At 39.4% G+C, this 17998-nt stretch overlaps 2 protein-coding genes across 7 annotated transcripts in view; one reads left to right on the forward strand and one right to left on the reverse strand.

Annotated features, from left to right (window-relative positions):
• The window catches only part of ARFGEF1 (ARF guanine nucleotide exchange factor 1), a gene marked incomplete at both ends in the record, with an annotated part of 97584 nt that extends 86108 nt beyond the window's left edge, over nucleotides 1-11476 (forward strand). For 3 of the 6 annotated variants that reach the window (XM_081996340.1, XM_081996342.1, XM_081996341.1), the window contains 9 exons: nucleotides 202-337; nucleotides 425-563; nucleotides 6103-6172; nucleotides 6757-6886; nucleotides 7748-7887; nucleotides 8270-8438; nucleotides 9385-9523; nucleotides 10457-10574; nucleotides 11312-11476. In XM_081996340.1, the coding sequence (XP_081852466.1) occupies nucleotides 202-337; nucleotides 425-563; nucleotides 6103-6172; nucleotides 6757-6886; nucleotides 7748-7887; nucleotides 8270-8438; nucleotides 9385-9523; nucleotides 10457-10574; nucleotides 11312-11476 (1206 nt within the window). The remainder of the gene's footprint in view (nucleotides 1-201; nucleotides 338-424; nucleotides 564-6102; nucleotides 6173-6756; nucleotides 6887-7747; nucleotides 7888-8269; nucleotides 8439-9384; nucleotides 9524-10456; nucleotides 10575-11311) is intronic. The other 3 variants (XM_081996344.1, XM_081996343.1, XM_081996345.1) reach the window with 3 other exon arrangements.
• A 4007-nt stretch (nucleotides 11477-15483) lies between these two features.
• The window catches only part of CSPP1 (centrosome and spindle pole associated protein 1), a gene marked incomplete at both ends in the record, with an annotated part of 62135 nt that continues 59620 nt past the window's right edge, over nucleotides 15484-17998 (reverse strand). The window contains one exon of the mRNA XM_082015652.1: nucleotides 15484-15710. Within this exon, the coding sequence (XP_081871778.1) occupies nucleotides 15484-15710 (227 nt within the window). The remainder of the gene's footprint in view (nucleotides 15711-17998) is intronic.

Raw genomic sequence — 17998 nt, forward strand, 5'->3', positions numbered from 1 at the left:
TTCTGTAGTTTTTTTAACCTGCTAGTTAGCAAAGCAAAAGTTGGGGCTCCAGGTTTTGGGCATTTTGAGATACAGAATTGCATGACAATATAAAGCAATTCAGATTGCATAAATACATATATCCATCTGCCTGTGGGGATGCGTATCTGAAAAGTTTCACCTTAACCAAAATTTTAACAACTTTTTTTCCCCCCCTCCTAGAAAGCTGAATGGATGACAACTACCTGCAACCATGCACTTTATGCAATATGTGATGTATTCACACAGTATTTAGAAGTACTTAGTGATGTTCTTTTGGATGATATATTTGCACAGCTGTACTGGTGCGTGCAGCAAGGTAGGACTATACCAAATTATGTTAAACAACGTTAACATTTTACTGTGCTGAATGTGAATAAACAAATGTACTGTTTGTCTTTTCCAGACAATGAACAACTGGCACGGTCTGGTACAAACTGTTTGGAGAATGTTGTCATCCTAAATGGTGAAAAGTTTACCCTAGAAATCTGGGATAAAACTTGTACTTGCATGCTGGATATTTTCAAAACTACAATCCCTCATGCGTAAGACAACTGTTAATATTTATACTTTGCAAAGTAGTTTAGCTAGATGACTTACTGATTTCAAACTGTTAGATATCTAAAGGGTGAAGAAAAAGCTGTTATGTGTGAACTAAATAGAAGCAGACTTTCTTGGAACATAATGATAAATTAGATGCTAGATATACTGCTTTTGTGTTGTAAATGATAAACTATTAAAAACTAGAAATACCATACAGGATATAAGGAAAAAAAACAAACCCACAAAACTGTAACTTCATTCAATTTTAAAGTGTTGGATTATTTGAGGAGTACTACCTGATTTTTTTTGTGATAGAGGAATGCTATTGATATAGCTTATAGGCTTTGCAATTTGTGATTACATGTGAAGCTTTTTCCACAAAATACTAAACTAGTGCAACAGTGTTACAGATTGAAGTCTCTGTGGTTGATGGATAGCTTCCATCGTAGTTTCTACGAATCCTAATCTTTTTATGAAAATTCTCTTACATATTTGGTAATTGTCTTTCCGTTCGTGTTACAACTCTATGTGAAGTTTCTTGGAAACAAGGCTGTGCTATTCTGAGTAGTATGCTATACATAGACATCATAGAGCAGAGTAACAAGAAATGACACCCAGCATTATACTGAAGATGAGGGTTTTTTCCCCCTACCCTACCAACACTGAGGTGAAGCACTACTTGTTTTCAAATCCAATAGTCTTAATGTTGAACTGTTGTATTACTACTTGTCTTACGTCTGTCAACTAGTTTAGAAGCACTTGGTTTTGGGTATCACGTAATTCAGGCCTGAAGAAAACTGAAGCAAAAGGGAACCTTCTGCACATCCATCTTACCTTAACTTTAGGGCTATGCATCACATAGCACTGTAAGAGAGCTTCATTCATGCTTAAAAGATACGTTAAACCATCTGTTACTACCTCACCTACTTTTCTATGTGAGTACGTATGAATCCAAAAAAATAATACAAAAAAAAAGCTGAAACATCTGGGAGCAAGCACCATACTATTTTTTGCATTTTGGTAACTGCCAAAAATAAAACTTGAAACCAAATCTCTGGATGTAAAAGTCCAGTTGAATTAGCCCTAACTTACTGTGTCCCATACTTAGAAAGATTTTGAAGTGAATAATCACTTGTTTTGGTTTCCACATACAATTAAAACTTAGGTTTCTGGGTATTCCTACAATTGAATATTAGAGCCCCTTCTAGAGCAGCATTTTGGATATCTTAATCTTTAGACACATTCAAAATACTTTTATTGCCTTTACCTTTATCTGATTTGAAATATATGCATTATTTCGTTTGATATTTATGGCACTTCTGCTTTTCAGTGGGTTAATTTTCCTAGGAGGGTATCTGACTCCTTCCATAGATTTCCATTCTTTACCTCCCATCTCCTTTTTCAGTCTTTCTATGCCTTCTTTGAGAACTTCATTATATTATTCCTTCTATTTCCGGGACGTTCACAACTTTTGCAGGGTAAAGTAAATCTTACTCGGATTTTATACGAGTGTAACCAGTCTCCTTCCCTACGGTGAAAGCACATCTGCTCTTTTCCAAACAATTGTTGGGTGACACAGAAGTGCTCAAAACAGTCTTTTCACTTTCACCATATTTAATTAAAGCTGAAGCTTTTTAGGTGGGTAAGAAAAAATGATAACAGTATACAGGTATCCATTCATATTTTTAATGGAGACTTTATACTCATTTATTTCCTTTTCTTTCTGAGCTCTTAGGAGGGTAATTCTTTCTCTTTCTGTACAGCTTCTTTTGGGATCTGATTCTTTTTCTGTGACTCCTGGTTTGGCTAGCATGTCATATTTGTATTTCTGAGTCCCTCTATTAGCCTTATTGTGGTGGAGCTTTTCCTGCCCTCCCAGCCTTAATTTTTTTTTTTCTTTTTTTCTTTTTTCTTTTTTTTTTTTTTGTCGCAATACAGTTTTAATACCCAGCTTGTTGCGGAGGCTGCCCCAGTACTTAAAGAAAGGGGCAAATGCTCCTTTTACCTTTGTTTCCCATGTCTGGAAGTAACACTATAGTTAACATTGAAATGAAGACAGAGACGAATCACACAGTAGTATATATGAAAGTTTTATGGCCAAGTGCTTTATTGCTAATTGTCTGGAAATAGTCAGATGCTATGAATCTCTGGAGTGCAAGGTATCTTCTGGCAGAGGTTTTTATTAATATGATCAGGTAGGATTACATTTGTTCTCTTTCAGCATTCATATAAAACATTTTCCAGGTATTGTGTAACTTGCTACAACTCTTAAGTTGAAGTAGTATTGGATGTAGGAGTTCTTAGTTGCAGTACTAGCCTCTACTGGTTCTTTGCAAGTTACTGTTTTGCAAAGAGAGAGGAACATATTATTTCCTTGTTTGGAAAATATAGTACTAGAATACTTACTCAGCTACCAATTTCAGCAAGGATCACTTACTAGAAAAGCCCAAACTGTGCTCTTGCCAGGCTTCCACAAAATCATAGAATCATAGAATGTTTTGGGTTGAAAGAGACCTTAAAGATCATCTAGTTCCAGCCTCCCTGCCATGGGCAGGGACACCTTCCACTAGACCAGGTTGCTCAAAGCCCTGTCCAACCTGGCCTTGAACACTTCCAGGGATTGGGGCATCCACAACTTCTCTGGACAACCTGTTCTGGTGCCTTCACCATAGTGAAAAATTTCTTCCTTATATCTAATCCAAATGAACCTTCCTTTAGTTAAAAGGCATGACCCCTTGTCCTATCACTACATGCCCTTGTAAAAAGTCCATCTCCAGCTTTCTCGTAGGCCCCCTTCAGGCGCTGGAAGGCTGCTATAAGGTCTCCCTGGAGCCTTCTCTTCTTCAGGCTGAACAACCCCAACTCTCTTAGCCTGTCCTCATAGGAGAGGCATTGCATCAATCTGATCATTTCTGTGGCCCTCCTCTGAACCCGCTCCAGTAGGTCCATGTCTTTCATGTGCCAAGGGCACCAGAGGTGGACGCAGGACTCCAGGTGGGGTCTCACCAGAGCAGAGTAGAGGGGCAGAATCCCCTCCCTTGACCTGCTGGTCACGCTTCTTTTGATATAACCCATGCTACTGTTGGCTTTCTGGGCTGCAAGTGCACGTTGCTGGGTCATACTGAGTAAAGTCATTGAGGTGTTAATAGCTGAAGATACTAATGTAGAATCACACAGAATGGCAGAGGTTAGAGGGGGCACTGGAGGCTGTCTGGTCCAACTCCCCCGCTCAAGCGTGGCTACCCAGAGCAGTTTCCCCAGGACCATGTCCTGGTTCTGAGTACCTCAAAGGCAGTAAGCTCCGCAACCTCCCTGGGCAACCTGTGCCAGTGCTTGGTCACCCTCACAGTGAAAAAGTGCCTCCTGATGTTCAGAGGGAACCTCCCATGTTTCAGTTTGTGCCCATTGCCTCTGGTCCCGGCGCAGGGCACCACTGGAAAGAGTCTGGCTCTGCCCTCTTTGCATCCTCCCTTCAGGTATTTATATACATTCCTGAGATCCTCCTGGGCCGCCTTCTCCAGGCTGAACAGTCCCAGCTCTCTCAGCGTTTCCTCATAGGAGAGATGCTTCAGTCCCTTAATTGTCTTTGTGGCCTTTTGCCGGACTCTCTCTGATACTCCCATGTCTCTCTTGTACTGGGGGACTCAGGACTGGACACAGTGCTGAGTAGAGGGGCCGGATCACCTCCCTCCACCTGCTGGCAACTCTCCTAATGCAGCCCAGGATGCTTTCTTTGCAGCAAGGGCACATTATTGACTCATGTCCAACCTGGTGTCCACCAAGACCCTCAGGGCCTTCTCTGCCAAGCCTCTTTCCAGCTGGGTGGCCCCCAGCATGTACTGCCGCCTGCAGTTGTTCCTCTCCAGCTGAAGAACTTTGCGCTTCCCCTTGTTGAACTTCATGAGGTTCCCGTCAGCCCATTTCTCAAGGCAGTCGAGGTCACTTTAGATGGCAGTGTATAGTGGTGTATCAGCCACTCCTCCCAGCATTGTATCATCATCAAACTTTCCACTCTGTCCCATCACCCAGATCATTAATGAAGATGTTGAACAGAAATGGACCCTGGGGTACACCACTAGTTACTGGCCTCCAACTAGACTTTATGTCCCTGGTCACCACCCTCTTGGCTCAGCTGTTCAGCCACTTTTCAATCTACCACACTGACTGGTCAATCCAGACCATACTTTGTTAGCTCACTTTAATAGTTTCTTTGATTCTTCCTTTTATTTAATGTCTATTCTATTTATATTTTTTTTTAATTGAAATTTCCTGAAGCTTCATGAGAGCAAGTCTCGGCTTGCTGATGCTGAGAAAGCCAGGGTGAATGCCCTCTCGTCCTTGGGAAATTCAAGAGTTAGAATTGTTTCCTTGCACAGATTACAATGATCTGGCCTCTACTGCCTCATAATGGCTCATTATTCCAATACCTCCTCTGGCAGATGGAAGTTCAAGACTTTATAACCCAAAATAAATTGCACTGTATTTAACAACCTCTAATCCAGAATAATCTGCAGTTTGTGTCCTTGGAGCTTTCAAGAATCAATTCAGTTCTCTGCGCTACTTTATTTCTTGTCTCATTACATGCCTCAAGATTTTATCTTTTCTTATCTCCAATTTGTCTTTTTAGTTATATGGTCTTTAGTTGTATGGAGATCAGTGAGATGTTAATTTAGGATCCTTAACACAGTGGGAAAGATCTCACTTAGGATACGCAGACACAAATGTCTGTCAAGCGTTGCCTCACACAGATTGAGGCTAAATAGTTTGAGATCTTAACAATGACAAATAACTTTAATCTTACTTTGTAGCAATAGATTTGATAGAACAAGAAGTGATGGGACCACTTAGGTTATTTAATCCATTTCCCTCAATTCTTGTCAGGCACAGACAGCCTTAATAAGTTACAATTAACGTAGAAATTTTTTAGTGCTTAAGGCAAAGATCCTCAAGACAGCAACATGCTATAGGAAGACAGCAAGGAAGAGATTGGAAGTATTGTCGGTGACTTGCTGCCTCATAACAGCAACGAATCCTCAGTAGAAGTGTTGAATCTGAAGTGGAAATAGAACTACAATGCTGGAACATATCCCAAATAGAGAATGCAAAACATCTCCAGACGTTCATGCTGATTTGTCATGGGGTAGATTCATTCCTTATTCCAGGTAAAGCTTAAAGCAACGTGAGACAACAAGGCCCACTAATGGCACTAGAGCACTGCCTAAAGCCAAATCCAGTATTTCTGAGAAAAATTAATCCATCTCCACATAAACCAGTTGTCCATCCAAGGCAATTGGCAGAAATGCTGAAGTTCAAAAACAATATTTAAATATTTCAGTGTGTGTGAAAGATTAAAATGTATACTTAAAACTGATATTAGTTTATTAATTTATGGAAGTATTTATATCTGACTCTTTTTATGCTTGGCTTCCATAATTTAATTTAAAACAAAAACCCCACCATATTGAAGTGGGCTTTTTAGAGTATCGGTTCTGATTTGTATTTTAAACTTAGTAAATTTGGTACTGGTTTTGTGTTTTTAAGGCTGCTGACTTGGCGACCAGTCAGTGGGGAGTTTGGCTCTGGATCTCCCTCTGATGCAAAAGAAAAACTGGTAAGCTGCTGAAATCAGAAATATTTTTAAAGCTTGCAAGAGTCTAGTACAAATGTGTTGTGATATGGGATAAGTGAAAAGTATACTTTGTTTAAACCCATTTTTCAGCTTTGATTTACTTGACAAAGTTTTTTTCTAGATAAAGTGCTATTTAATGCTTAAAAATGGCAAGGAATTAATTGAGAAAGAGAGTAGTATTTGTTTGCAGCAAAGTTGGCTTCCAGAAGTTGGCTGTAGGTCATTACCTGTGTATGTTTTGGGTAATGTCCTGTGTCTGGTAATACTGTATTTAGGGTTTGAGTTGTTTTCTGGTTTGGGGTGTGGGTTTTATTTCATTTTTCTCAATGATCTCTTTGATGTATTGGCATGATGGGAAAAAGCTGGAGATGGAAAGATGGCCAGTTAGGTTGACTTCTTTGCCCTTTGAATTTTCTCTGGCAATAAAAACTTAAAACGTGTTTAAAATAGAAAATATGTATAACCATCAGATTTCTTAGCACTGACTGAATAAACTGATGAAAAATTTGGATTTGCAGAAGTCTTCTGAAGTTGGTTATTAGGGTGTGTTTTTGCTTTCTTTTCAGGATACAATCTCACAGAAGTCAGTAGATATCCATGATTCTGTTCAGCCTAGATCTTCAGACGGACGTCCATATCAACCCAGTGCAGGGTCCACAGTAGGTGAAGAAATGAGTAAAGCCAGGCCAACAGCAAGTGCGTGTTTCTTAGTGGTTCGGTATTTTATATCTGTGAAGAGTAGCATTTAGCAGATGTTAGATATCCTCAGTTGTAGTCCCAACCATAACTTCAGAAACATCATGTGGAAAAAATTATATTGATTAAATTTTTGTCTCCATGTAGGATGACAGAATTCCTTTGGACTCTTGTGGGTTCACATTTTTTACCTGTGCTTTAAAAATCTATAGAGCTCAGCTGCTAACTTGCAGGCTTTTTACCCAAAGCAAAATATTACAATTAGTACTCTCCTTATAATGCTATGTAAATGAGTAATTATTTTTTTCTTAAGAGCAAAGTTCTTTCTGTGCAGGATAGCAACAGAAACAATATAGCTGCGAGAAAAAAAAGTGTATTTAGGCTGATGTGAAGAGAGTATATCAAACCCTGAAGATGCTTGTGCAAAGCTATGTGTTGGTGCCTAAAATGCTCATGTCTGGTCGTATTAGTACTTGCCACAAGTACAAACAAGCATCAAGGATATCAGTGCTATCCTAAGCCTCCTCTGCATGTGGATGGTCTCCCGGCCTCTCATTCTTGCCATTGCACTGATGCTAACAAAAAGGTCACTAATTTTGGTGATTTTTATATAACAATATATTGTCCAGTATATGGCAGGTGACTTCAACTTTAAAACCTGCCAATTGTAAACATTGTGATGAGTCCTGGTTTTAGAAGGGTAATTTAGATGGGGAGGTTCCAGGGGAAACCACATTCATTGGTTTATGAATGTGCTTGAAGGTAAACTATTCTTCAGTTTACCCCCACAATAACTCAAAAAAAACCCCAGTATTGCAGTTCTTCAGTTAACAAGCAATTTTATTTTTCTTTCCTTTAAAGAGTTTCCAGAACAGAAGTTATTTGCTGCTCTTTTGATCAAATGCGTTGTACAACTGGAACTCATTCAAACTATCGACAATATTGTGTTCTTTCCAGCAACTAGTAAAAAAGAGGATGCTGAGAATCTAGCAGCAGCACAAGTAAGTAGAACTGATAAGTACCTCTCTTTTTAACAGCTTTTTCTCTAGTGGATAAAGTTTCATAAACTCCTGTAACATCTCATTTGCAATTTTTAGAAGCGCTTGAGAACTTCCAGGAGGCTGTTGAGATCTTTTACATCTTGTGTTAAATTGCATTTGCTGTGCTGGGGTGGCACACTGTGGAGATTAGAACATGTATTCTTCAAAGGGATTCAACTGGGATATGGCCACAACTTTTAATACAGTTTTAAGTTTAAGTACAGTACAGATGAAAACAGAGTAGGATTGAGTTATCACAGGAGCTTGCTGAAGACAACTGTGAATTTTTACTTGAAATCTCTCTTTTCTCTTTTTTTTTTTCTTTTTTTTTTTTTTTTAATAGAGAGATGCAGTAGACTTTGATGTCCATGTGGATACACAAGATCAAGGGATGTATCGTTTTCTAACATCACAGCAGCTTTTCAAACTTCTTGATTGTCTACTGGAATCTCACAGATTTGCTAAAGCATTTAATTCAAACAATGAACAAAGAACTGCTCTCTGGAAAGCAGGTGAGTCAGTCCCCTTGGAGAAATACTTTGTGAGAATGTTACTGTGCTTTGAAATGACCCCAAAATAGGTCAAAAGTACTTTGATGCTGAATGGAAAATTGAATATCAGGCTGTAACTTGATAACCCTAGAATCCCTAAGAGGAGGAGACCTCATCTGTGCAGGTGCAAATATCGTTTTGATTTCCTAAAATTTAAGGTTTCACTGGGTTACTGCTGCCAAGCTGATCCCTGGCTGTAGGTGTGAGTCCCGTGCTTGGAAGCTGCAGGCACAAAACCCCAAAACTTGTTGGGGGGGTTGTTTTACTTTCCGGTGTATAAGTGGAATATGTGTCATTTTCTGAAACAGATGGAAAATGGACTCTCTGTAGCATTGTGTTTAGTCTATTCTTTGCACCAAAGTTAGCTATATTAATATTTTTAATGGTGAATGCATACTGTGAATATGCAGCATGCTGTTTTGTGCATTGATGTATGCATACACAGAACCACTTCAGTGAAGTAGTATTAATATTTACAGGTATGCTTTTTGCTAGCATGGACCTCCACCAGCAAACTGAGTTTAATTATACAGTAACAGCTTTAGAAGCAGTAGTAGTACAGACATTTTTATCAAAAACAAGCAATAAAACAATACACACTCTAGGTATGTGATTGTGACAAAAAGGGTCCATTGTTCAGGTGGTTAGAATGCACTTCATCGTACACCCAGGTTTCACTTCTACTTGGAAACTTATATAAAAATGGGTGCCCAAACATAATTGTGGTGTATATACATAGGTTACTTTTTAGCAGCACTCCATTGTACTAAATGTCATGAGAAACTAATTACATAAGGTGTTCTTCTAACTGTCTACGTGCCAAAGATGCTTAGAAGGAGAAGTGGGGGACTGTAAGGGAAAATGTCAGATGAAACAAAATCTAAATGGATGCTTGGAATTTCTCCAGGTTTCAAAGGCAAGTCAAAGCCTAATCTTCTGAAACAGGAGACTAGCAGCCTTGCCTGTGGGTTGCGCATTCTATTCCGTATGTACACGGATGAAAGCCGTACCAGTGCGTGGGAGGAAGTCCAGCAAAGACTACTAAAGTAAGGTCCATGTAGCTGAACCTGTTGATGTTATTTCTGATGTTAAAGAATGTTTATTTTTATTTAAAAGGATAGACTTCTGTTTGCAGTAAACTTCCTAGAGCTAACAAAGTATGGTGGTGATCACAGCTCATATTAAGAGTTTTTATGTTGTTATGCCTCCAGCTATTAATGCTGCCTCTGCTTTTTGTTCTCCTTACGTGTTTTGCAGGAGAGAATAAAGGTTGTGTCACGTTCTTTTTTTGTAGCATGTGGGTAGGTGGGGGGTGGTTATAGCTCCTCTTTAAAAAGAAAAGCAACTATCACCTAAACCCTGCTTTTTTCTTTCAGTAACCTCAGATACTTTAGGAAACTGATGCTGTTTGTTCTCATCTGAAGAAATGAGCACTGGGCTTCAGGAGCCTATGGGCACACAGAAGCTTTTGGCTCTTTGGTTATTCATTACTGTGAATACTAAGATTCACCTGAATGTTTGTAGTTTACAAAGTTGTTCAAGCAAGTGTTGGAATAACAGAGGGCCTAAATCCACAGCGGTAACACAGTGAAAGTATTTTAAGGTTTATAGGCCAAGGAGCAGAGCTGAAAACTACCTGGTTACATCAGGATAAGATTAATTTTTAAAGTCTGCATGTAATTTTGTCACTCGCATTTTATTACCTCTCAGAGAGCACTTGATACACTTTAAATATAGGCACAAACAGCACGATGATATTTTGTCAGCATATTTAATACTCTTCAGTCTTAGGACTTTGATTTTGAGTTGAACAAGGTCACTGTGCTCTATTAGTAATCAGGCTTACAGTAGCTTTCATGAAACGATGCTGTTTTACACCAGGGCTCTACACTGGTATAGTTGCAAAGCCAAAGCTCCCTCTCCACAGTAGAGCTCAAAATAAAATGTTACTTACTAGTTTTTGTGTCTTTCCTCTCCAGTGTCTGCAGTGAGGCTCTGAGTTACTTCCTCACTCTCACATCAGAAAGTCATCGGGAAGCCTGGACTAATCTATTACTCTTATTTTTGACTAAGGTCCTGAAGATCAGTGATGAAAGGGTAAGTAACTGTTTGGAATGGTGTTTAAGACAACATTTACAGATAATAAGTAGATCCAGATTGGTTCTTCATGCACAGTTACATACTTGACTTTAAAAGCTCCTGCTGCTCTGTAGACAATCTTTGCGGAGGGAACGTACATTGAAACTGCACTTGACACATACTGGCAGTAGTAATGTAAAATGAGGGTGCAGTGAGTGATAAAATAAAATGTGTCTGAGAAAATTTAAAATTTAAAATTTAAAATTTAAAATGCTAAAATCCTTTAGAAGTGTGTGTTAAGTTGCTTTTACCCCTCTCCTGCTGAGGAAGGGGATTAGTGGCTGATACTTTATTCAAAGAAGTAACTCCTGTTTCTGCTTCCAGTGCTACATGTACATCATCTTGACCTTCTCCAAAGTCAATGAATCCATGTTTAAATATCCCTCTATTTCTAACAAAACTTGGCTGAAATATTAAGTGAAAGGGGCCAACTACGACAAAAAGCTTAACTGATAATAGAAAAATTCTTCCTCTTGAAGAATAAGCATTATCAAGGAGCTGTGTGTATCTAGTGAGCATCTGTCAGAGTATTTCATAGCTGTTACTGCTAGCTTCAGTTATAAAGATGTTTCTGCTTGTCACTTTGTGGGTTTCTCTCCTTGACTTGGGAGAGTATTTAAAATTCTTCACTTGTAACACGCTTTGTGAGGTGTATTGATGCGTAATAGAACTTCTTCTGTTTGTTTTCTCCTCAGTTCAAGGCTCATGCCTCATTCTACTATCCACTGTTGTGTGAAATTATGCAGTTTGACCTTATTCCTGAACTGCGAGCTGTTCTACGAAGGTTTTTCCTGCGGATTGGCGTAGTTTTTCAAATATCCCAACCACCAGAACAAGAGTCTGGAATAAGCAAGCAGTAGCAGATAGTGACTGAGTATTGGTCTGTTTAAAAGTTTATATTCCTCAGCTAAATAAAAGGACCAGGTAGCTGAGCCATTCTATCTGGATATCCATAAAATGGTTTCTTTGTACGGCAGTGTGTATCCAAGGGTTAACGGTACAGATGCTTACAACTGTAATTAAGGCTTGCAACACTCCAGTCCCTTTATTTCCTGATGGATTATCTCTATCGGTTTCTCTTGCCTGGCTCATGCTGAGCACGGAGCCAGTTTTTAGCACAGTCCTCTTGTCAGCATGGGCTGCAATATCCTTTACTGTCCTAGGCAGCAGTATAGCAACAGATGTTTATGGCGGGTGTGAAAGTAAAATGTACCCAAAGAACTATATATGTAAAGGTTTGAGCTTCTGCAAGAAGTACAACTCAGGAGAGCTGTATTTTGAAGGATAAAATGTTTATAGTGAAAAGAAAATGGAGATTATTGTTCATGGTAAAAGATATTTAGCAACTATGTCTGATATTCTAAGATTTTTGCACACTCAGGCTGTCTGAGACATTGGTAATCATCCTTCTGTGAAAAATGTACAGAGATGCAGGTCTGTAATATAAACTCTTTAACACTATACAGTTCTTCCTGAATTGTTTTATTTCTGTATTATTGATTTGCTGAAAACCCGTAACACTTCATTGTTTACCAAATGCACTAGAAGTTTGGGTTTATTTTTTGGGGGTTGTGATTTATTATTTTTTCCTTTTTTTCTTTTTTTGGTTTTGTTGTAGCCCAGAAGTTAGTGTTGCTGACTTTTGTCAAGAACAGAGACAGAAATATCACGACTGACATAACTACCTGTAATATACTTGTTTTAGGCCTTTTAAATATAACGAGCCATTGAAATGATGATCCTTCAAGGACTGGAACTTGAATCACTGCAAACAAGTCTAGGTTGTGTCTGCTGTCACATGTTTTTTGTTTGATGTAGATTTCACTCTTATGTACAGAATTTAATGTTGAATATATTCAAGTAACAAATCTGGCATGGTTTGGGGATGGTTAAATTTATTGGAAATGTATTCATACTGTGAATTGTGTTCTGATGGTTAAAAGACAAGATTGTCAAGCATTCTGTATTAACAATGGATGTAGAAATTTTTTTCAGATGGACAAAATGTATATGGTACAGATATGTAAAGTTTTCTATGTAAAAAAATTCTGTACAACTTTCTGTACAATATTTGGTTCTCATCTGGCATATTCTAATCAGGTTATAGGTCAATAAAGTTTTTGAACTCTTTCATCAGTGCAATCAAAACCAGTCTAATTCACAGCTACTTGTTTCACAGTTTCCTCTGCCTCTTATGCTGTCCTTTCAAAGGAACAAACCCCAGCCTCCTGGGGGCAGACAGGTGGTTGAGCTTCAGTTGACAAGGATGTGTCTTCCTGCTCTTAGGTGTGTAGAGGGTGAAAAAGAATGGTAAGTTTAAAAAAAAAAAAAAACCACACTGCTTGTAGGTGGAATAGTCAAATGAACCCTGTAGTGCTGCACAGATAGAAACTCAAATATGGTGTTTTGCTTTCTGGGAATTAAAATAGTAACAGGAAACAGACTGTGGAACAAGGGCAGATGGGAGGGGAAGGCTGGGGCTGCAGTTCATCCCACTGCTGACTGGGAATCCATCGGCCAGCTAAGCCTTGTCAGGATCTTTCATTTTGTGAATAAAAGCGGAATTGGATTGTTCTCTACCATGTTCTCACAGAACTCAGGACTAGCAAAGGAGAGAAGTGTGAAGAGTAAAAAAGTGGATGAGGGAGCCTAATCTCAGAGGTGAGAATGCATCTGCTTCTCCCTAGGGAACTGGGAGAGGAGTGAAGTGTAGCTGTGCGCAGCAGGCTCCAAAAATACCTGTAGGCAGTTCAATGAAATAGCTGTGGAAAAGCCAGGGAAAGGAATTAAAAGGTGTGAGCTGTGACTAGTTGTTGTCATATAATATTGAGGTGGAGCAAAACCAAATTGCATTTATCAAAGTCAGAAGGGGGAGAATTGTGATGTAATTGTATGGCCTTTCCTCTTGGGCTGCAATTTTATTTTTTCAGTTTGTTGTGTAATATTTAAATTTTAAACCCCTGTACTAGGCCAGACCTGAGGTCTTTTGTGTCTGTTTCACATTGACCAGTAATAATTATTAAAGTATAATGTGTAAGTAAGTGTAATAGAGATCTTTATGTCATCCTCTTCCCCCATGCCTGTGGCAAATGGTGTTCTTGGTACCATTACCACAGTGTTCCAGACACCATTACCCAGAGCACTGTCCTGACAGCCATTTATGTATCTGTTACCCATTTATCTGCCCAATTCCTTTTTAAATGTCTGTGTTCAAGATTCAGCGGCAATGAGTACAATAGATTATCTAAAAAGTTTGGTGGTTTGGGTTTGGTGGGGTTTTGTTGCTTTAAACCTTAACTGCTGTATTGTTCTGTTGTGGACTCCTATTTAGTAATGGGGGGGGGGGGGGGGGGCGGGGGGTGTTACAGCATGACCTTCTCATGTCTTACCTTATGTGTTGCTTACGTGGAAAAGGCCTAATAGCTGATTGTCTTGGTTCATTGGAAACTGAGCTCCTGTATCGTCATTGCTCTGCTCTTCAGTTCCTGTAATGCCAGGACTGCAATAGCTGTATTCTGGGTATGGTGTCCAACCTGCAGTTCTCTAAATGCTCAGCTTCCATGGTGATGAGCAGAAAAGCAGCTTTGTGTGAGGCGTGTCAGCTTTGAGCTCAGGACTGTGTGATGGCAGCTGCGTTTTAGCCTGCAGATGAAACTCATCATTTAAAGAAAAAACTAAAACTTGGGAAGGGGAGCAGGAAGTCCTACCTAAAACTGAATTTTGGATATGTGGAGACAGCTGAAGGAAAGATGTGAGGGCCCAAAAGTACCCTGAAGGGCAGCACAGGGGAGGACAGCTGGAAGGGAGAGTCTCATTCAATTCACAAAAAATCTTGCAGGTAAATGAGGCTGGCTTTTATAGGATAATACTAAATCCATGCAAAATTTTAATCTTTAAGAAGAGAAGACAAGTTCTGGATCTGGCCTGGAGTTAGTACAGTGAAGATACCACAAAGTTCAACTCAAAGCAACTGAACAGAGCTGTCAGAAACAAGGGGAAGGTTAGTGGGTGACACACCGAAGAGTGTGAGATTGAGAGTGTGAGAGGCCTTGTGGTGCAGTGATTGCTGTTCTAAAACATTTTCACCTGGATACTATTTTGGGATTCCTGCCTCTGGGATATTCAGCATCAAGCAGCCCTGAGGCCTCTCCTACATGCTCTAGCTTTTTCCATGTTTTTCCTGTTGCTTTGAAGACAGCCTTAACATTCTACTTTGTCATGTGTAAATGTAAGCTGAAGCAAATGATAAGAAAACTGATGTCTGCTTTCACATTTTTAGTAACAAAATAATTTATTAACTCTTCAATCAGAACCATAAATTAAACATATGCATCAATGTCTGTATACCCAGCACGTAGCAGGTTAGGGGACATTAGATGTATTACTAATGGTCATCAGTTTGCTGAGCTTTCACACAGGGTATGAAAAGCAAGTACCCTTCTCCAAGTTACTCCCACTCTTGGTAAAAGCTTAAACTGTACCTTTGCTGTTGGATTATGCTACTTCCAGACAGTTCCAGAGTTTGTTTATAGCCAAAGCTAAAAATTAACTTTGATTTAATATCAAATTCACACATACGCACTCTCTGTTTCTGTGGTAAGTCCAACGCAGAAGCTGAAACTGAAGTTGTATAAAAAGTGCAAAAACCACCACAACTACTCCTCCACATCCCACATCATGGAACACAAAACAGCCGTGGCTCTACCTTGCCCTTACACTGCAGCTTCTGTTACTTTATTATTGCTATTTTAAATTACACACACAGCTCCACACTATGTACACAGAACAAGGGACCCTGGAAAGTGCAGTAGTGCTGAGCAGTCCCTCCGCTGCTGCAAGGCACCGCTGGTGCGCACAGGGACCCAAGTCAGCCGTGCGCGGTCGAGAGGCCTTGCCAGCTAAGCGGTAGTGTGGGGTCGGGCAAAAGCTTTGCCGGGCTTGACTGTTCAGCCAGGAACCTTTGGAGCGTCTCTGAAGTTCCTGGTCGCAGCCAGGGCTCTGTTGCAACTGTCTCAACAGAGCTGGGCCGTCTGATGTCACTGGAGGTAGCGCCCTTCAAAAGGTCATCCGCTTCTCCTAAGGAAATGCTATCACCTGAGAGACAGAGAGCAAGGTACAGATGTTAAAGGGGACAAAAGTTTACCGTGTTTTGTTACATTGAACAGGCTTATTTGTCTGCAATAAATACTTAATACTTTTAAGTTACATTTGTTTCTACTTAACACACCCTTTTGATGTTCTGGGGAACCAGACCCATCTAGAGCCAACAGCTAACAACTCCAAATCTTTGATGTCTCATGCCAACAGTTCCTCCCCCTGCCAGATCAACAGGCAAACTTGGATGGACCTGGTGGAAGGTTCTTGCTTTCCCAAAGTCACATCTTTAGTGTATATATGCACTAGAAATGCATATAAAAATAAGGCCAGTAAATTACAGTGTTATGGCTAAATGCTCTTGTAGAGAGAGCCTCTTAGGAGAGAGCTCAGGAAGAATTATTTTAACACCAGTAAAGACCGCAGATGCCAGCTCTGTACATCGCAGTCCAGCTCAGCTAATAAACCTTAATGCAACATCATTCTGAAATGCGTACCGGGTAACATCCAACACACACCTAAAAAAAACACCCCCAAAAAAACCACAACAGCCTTTCCTTTCAACTTGGTGTCATTACCCTCTGAACTCTATTATTACTTGTTTCAATTCAGTCAGCAATCATATCTACCAAATACTTTAAACAGATAGATAGTTTTTAGTGTGCAATATCAAACAACATAGATTTTTTATATATATAGAAAAGGATATAATGATAAAATATCTTTATATTTTATATATATAAAGGATATAAAATAAATGTATCATTTCTCTGTGCTGCTCATTTTTTAGATTCACAACATTTAATTTTTACATATATAAACCAAAAAATGCAAAACACCTATAACAACTGTAAATTGCAATGTTTTCCTCTTTCAAGCTCAGTCAATGAGGAGGTTCTGGTTTGTTGGTTTGGGGTTTTTTTTAAGCTGGGCAGACAAATGTTTGAAGGCTCCGGATTAGGAAAAAGCCACAAAGATTTTGCAGAAACATACTAATTCCAGTAAAGTGTAACAGAAAAGTGTATTCTTTAGTGATGAAATATTTCACTTAAGCAGTTCATAAGTGGCACATAATTTAAGTATTTATTTGGATTATATATTTTTCCAAACTTCAGTTTTTCATTCTGGAAAAAAAATTATTAATATTTAAAATTTTGTTTTAAACCAAAGCTTCTCATTAAAACTTGAAAGCTGACGGTCTAAGCATGGGTGTGAGAACCCAAGTCCTGCAGAAGCTGCAGCCAGGAGTGTAGATGGGAAGGCAAGGACAGGAACTGCACAGTCCCACATACACTGTGAGCGAAGGCTCAGTTTTCCTCTTAGTACCTACAGCAGGATGCAGGTTCTAAAACAAAATGCCAAATACTTTTTGTTCAGTAAGAACTTGGCAGTGAATCCACTGGTGCTGTCACATCACACAGGCAGTGATCTGATCATCCTCCAAGCCTTCTCAATCTGGTTAAAACAAAACTTCTCTGTAACATTCAAATGTGAACAGACGTCCCTCTCTAGGGCCTGTATCTCCTTTGCTCGATGCTGGGTTTAAAGCTGGCAGAGCGAACCTCTTTGTCTCCTAAATCCTGGGTCAGATGAACTCTCCTGCAGGTTGAAACCTGCACGTTTTCACATACGTAAATTATAATGGAGTTAACAACAGTGCACAGCAGGGAAAACAATACCGAAAGAAAATGAGTATTTTTTTTGCTCCTTTTTTAAGGGATGATATTTTAAAACAAAAATAAGGGATGGTATTTGTTTAACAACAGTCAAACCGTGGACTTTCGGGCCAGAGTGCTGCATTTCTCCAAGTTCAAATATTACTGGCCTTGAAGGCTTGAATGGCAAAGCTGTTAGGTCTTCCAGCAGTTAGAGGTAAGAACAACTGTTTTGTCAGAGGTAAGATCATAGCACACGTCACTGCATCAGAGTCACTTGGTGCTGCTTTTAGAAAGCACAACAGACCAGCCACAGTACAAAACTAGCTCCATCCAGTGAATTTTAAAACTTTGTATACTCCATAAAATTCTTAACTGGGTGCTATATAAAGACTTTTATTTGGAACTCCCACTTGAGAATTCACAGTTTCTATCTGGAAGTTGGGCCCGCTATAGATTATTGCAGACTCCAGCATTTCTTTACTTAACAGCACAGAGGAATGCCTAAAAAGTCTCAAGCAATTTAGGCAACTTCTCTTACACATGTAGCAGGGTCTCAGCCCCATGTCTCATGTGCTCAAAGCTGTGAGAATTCTCTGTTCTGTATCTGAGTCTGCTCTTGTTTACGCCGTT

This window comes from Phaethon aethereus (assembly GCF_964289735.1).
Source record: "Phaethon aethereus genome assembly, chromosome: 2".
NCBI lineage: Eukaryota > Metazoa > Chordata > Aves > Phaethontiformes > Phaethontidae > Phaethon > Phaethon aethereus.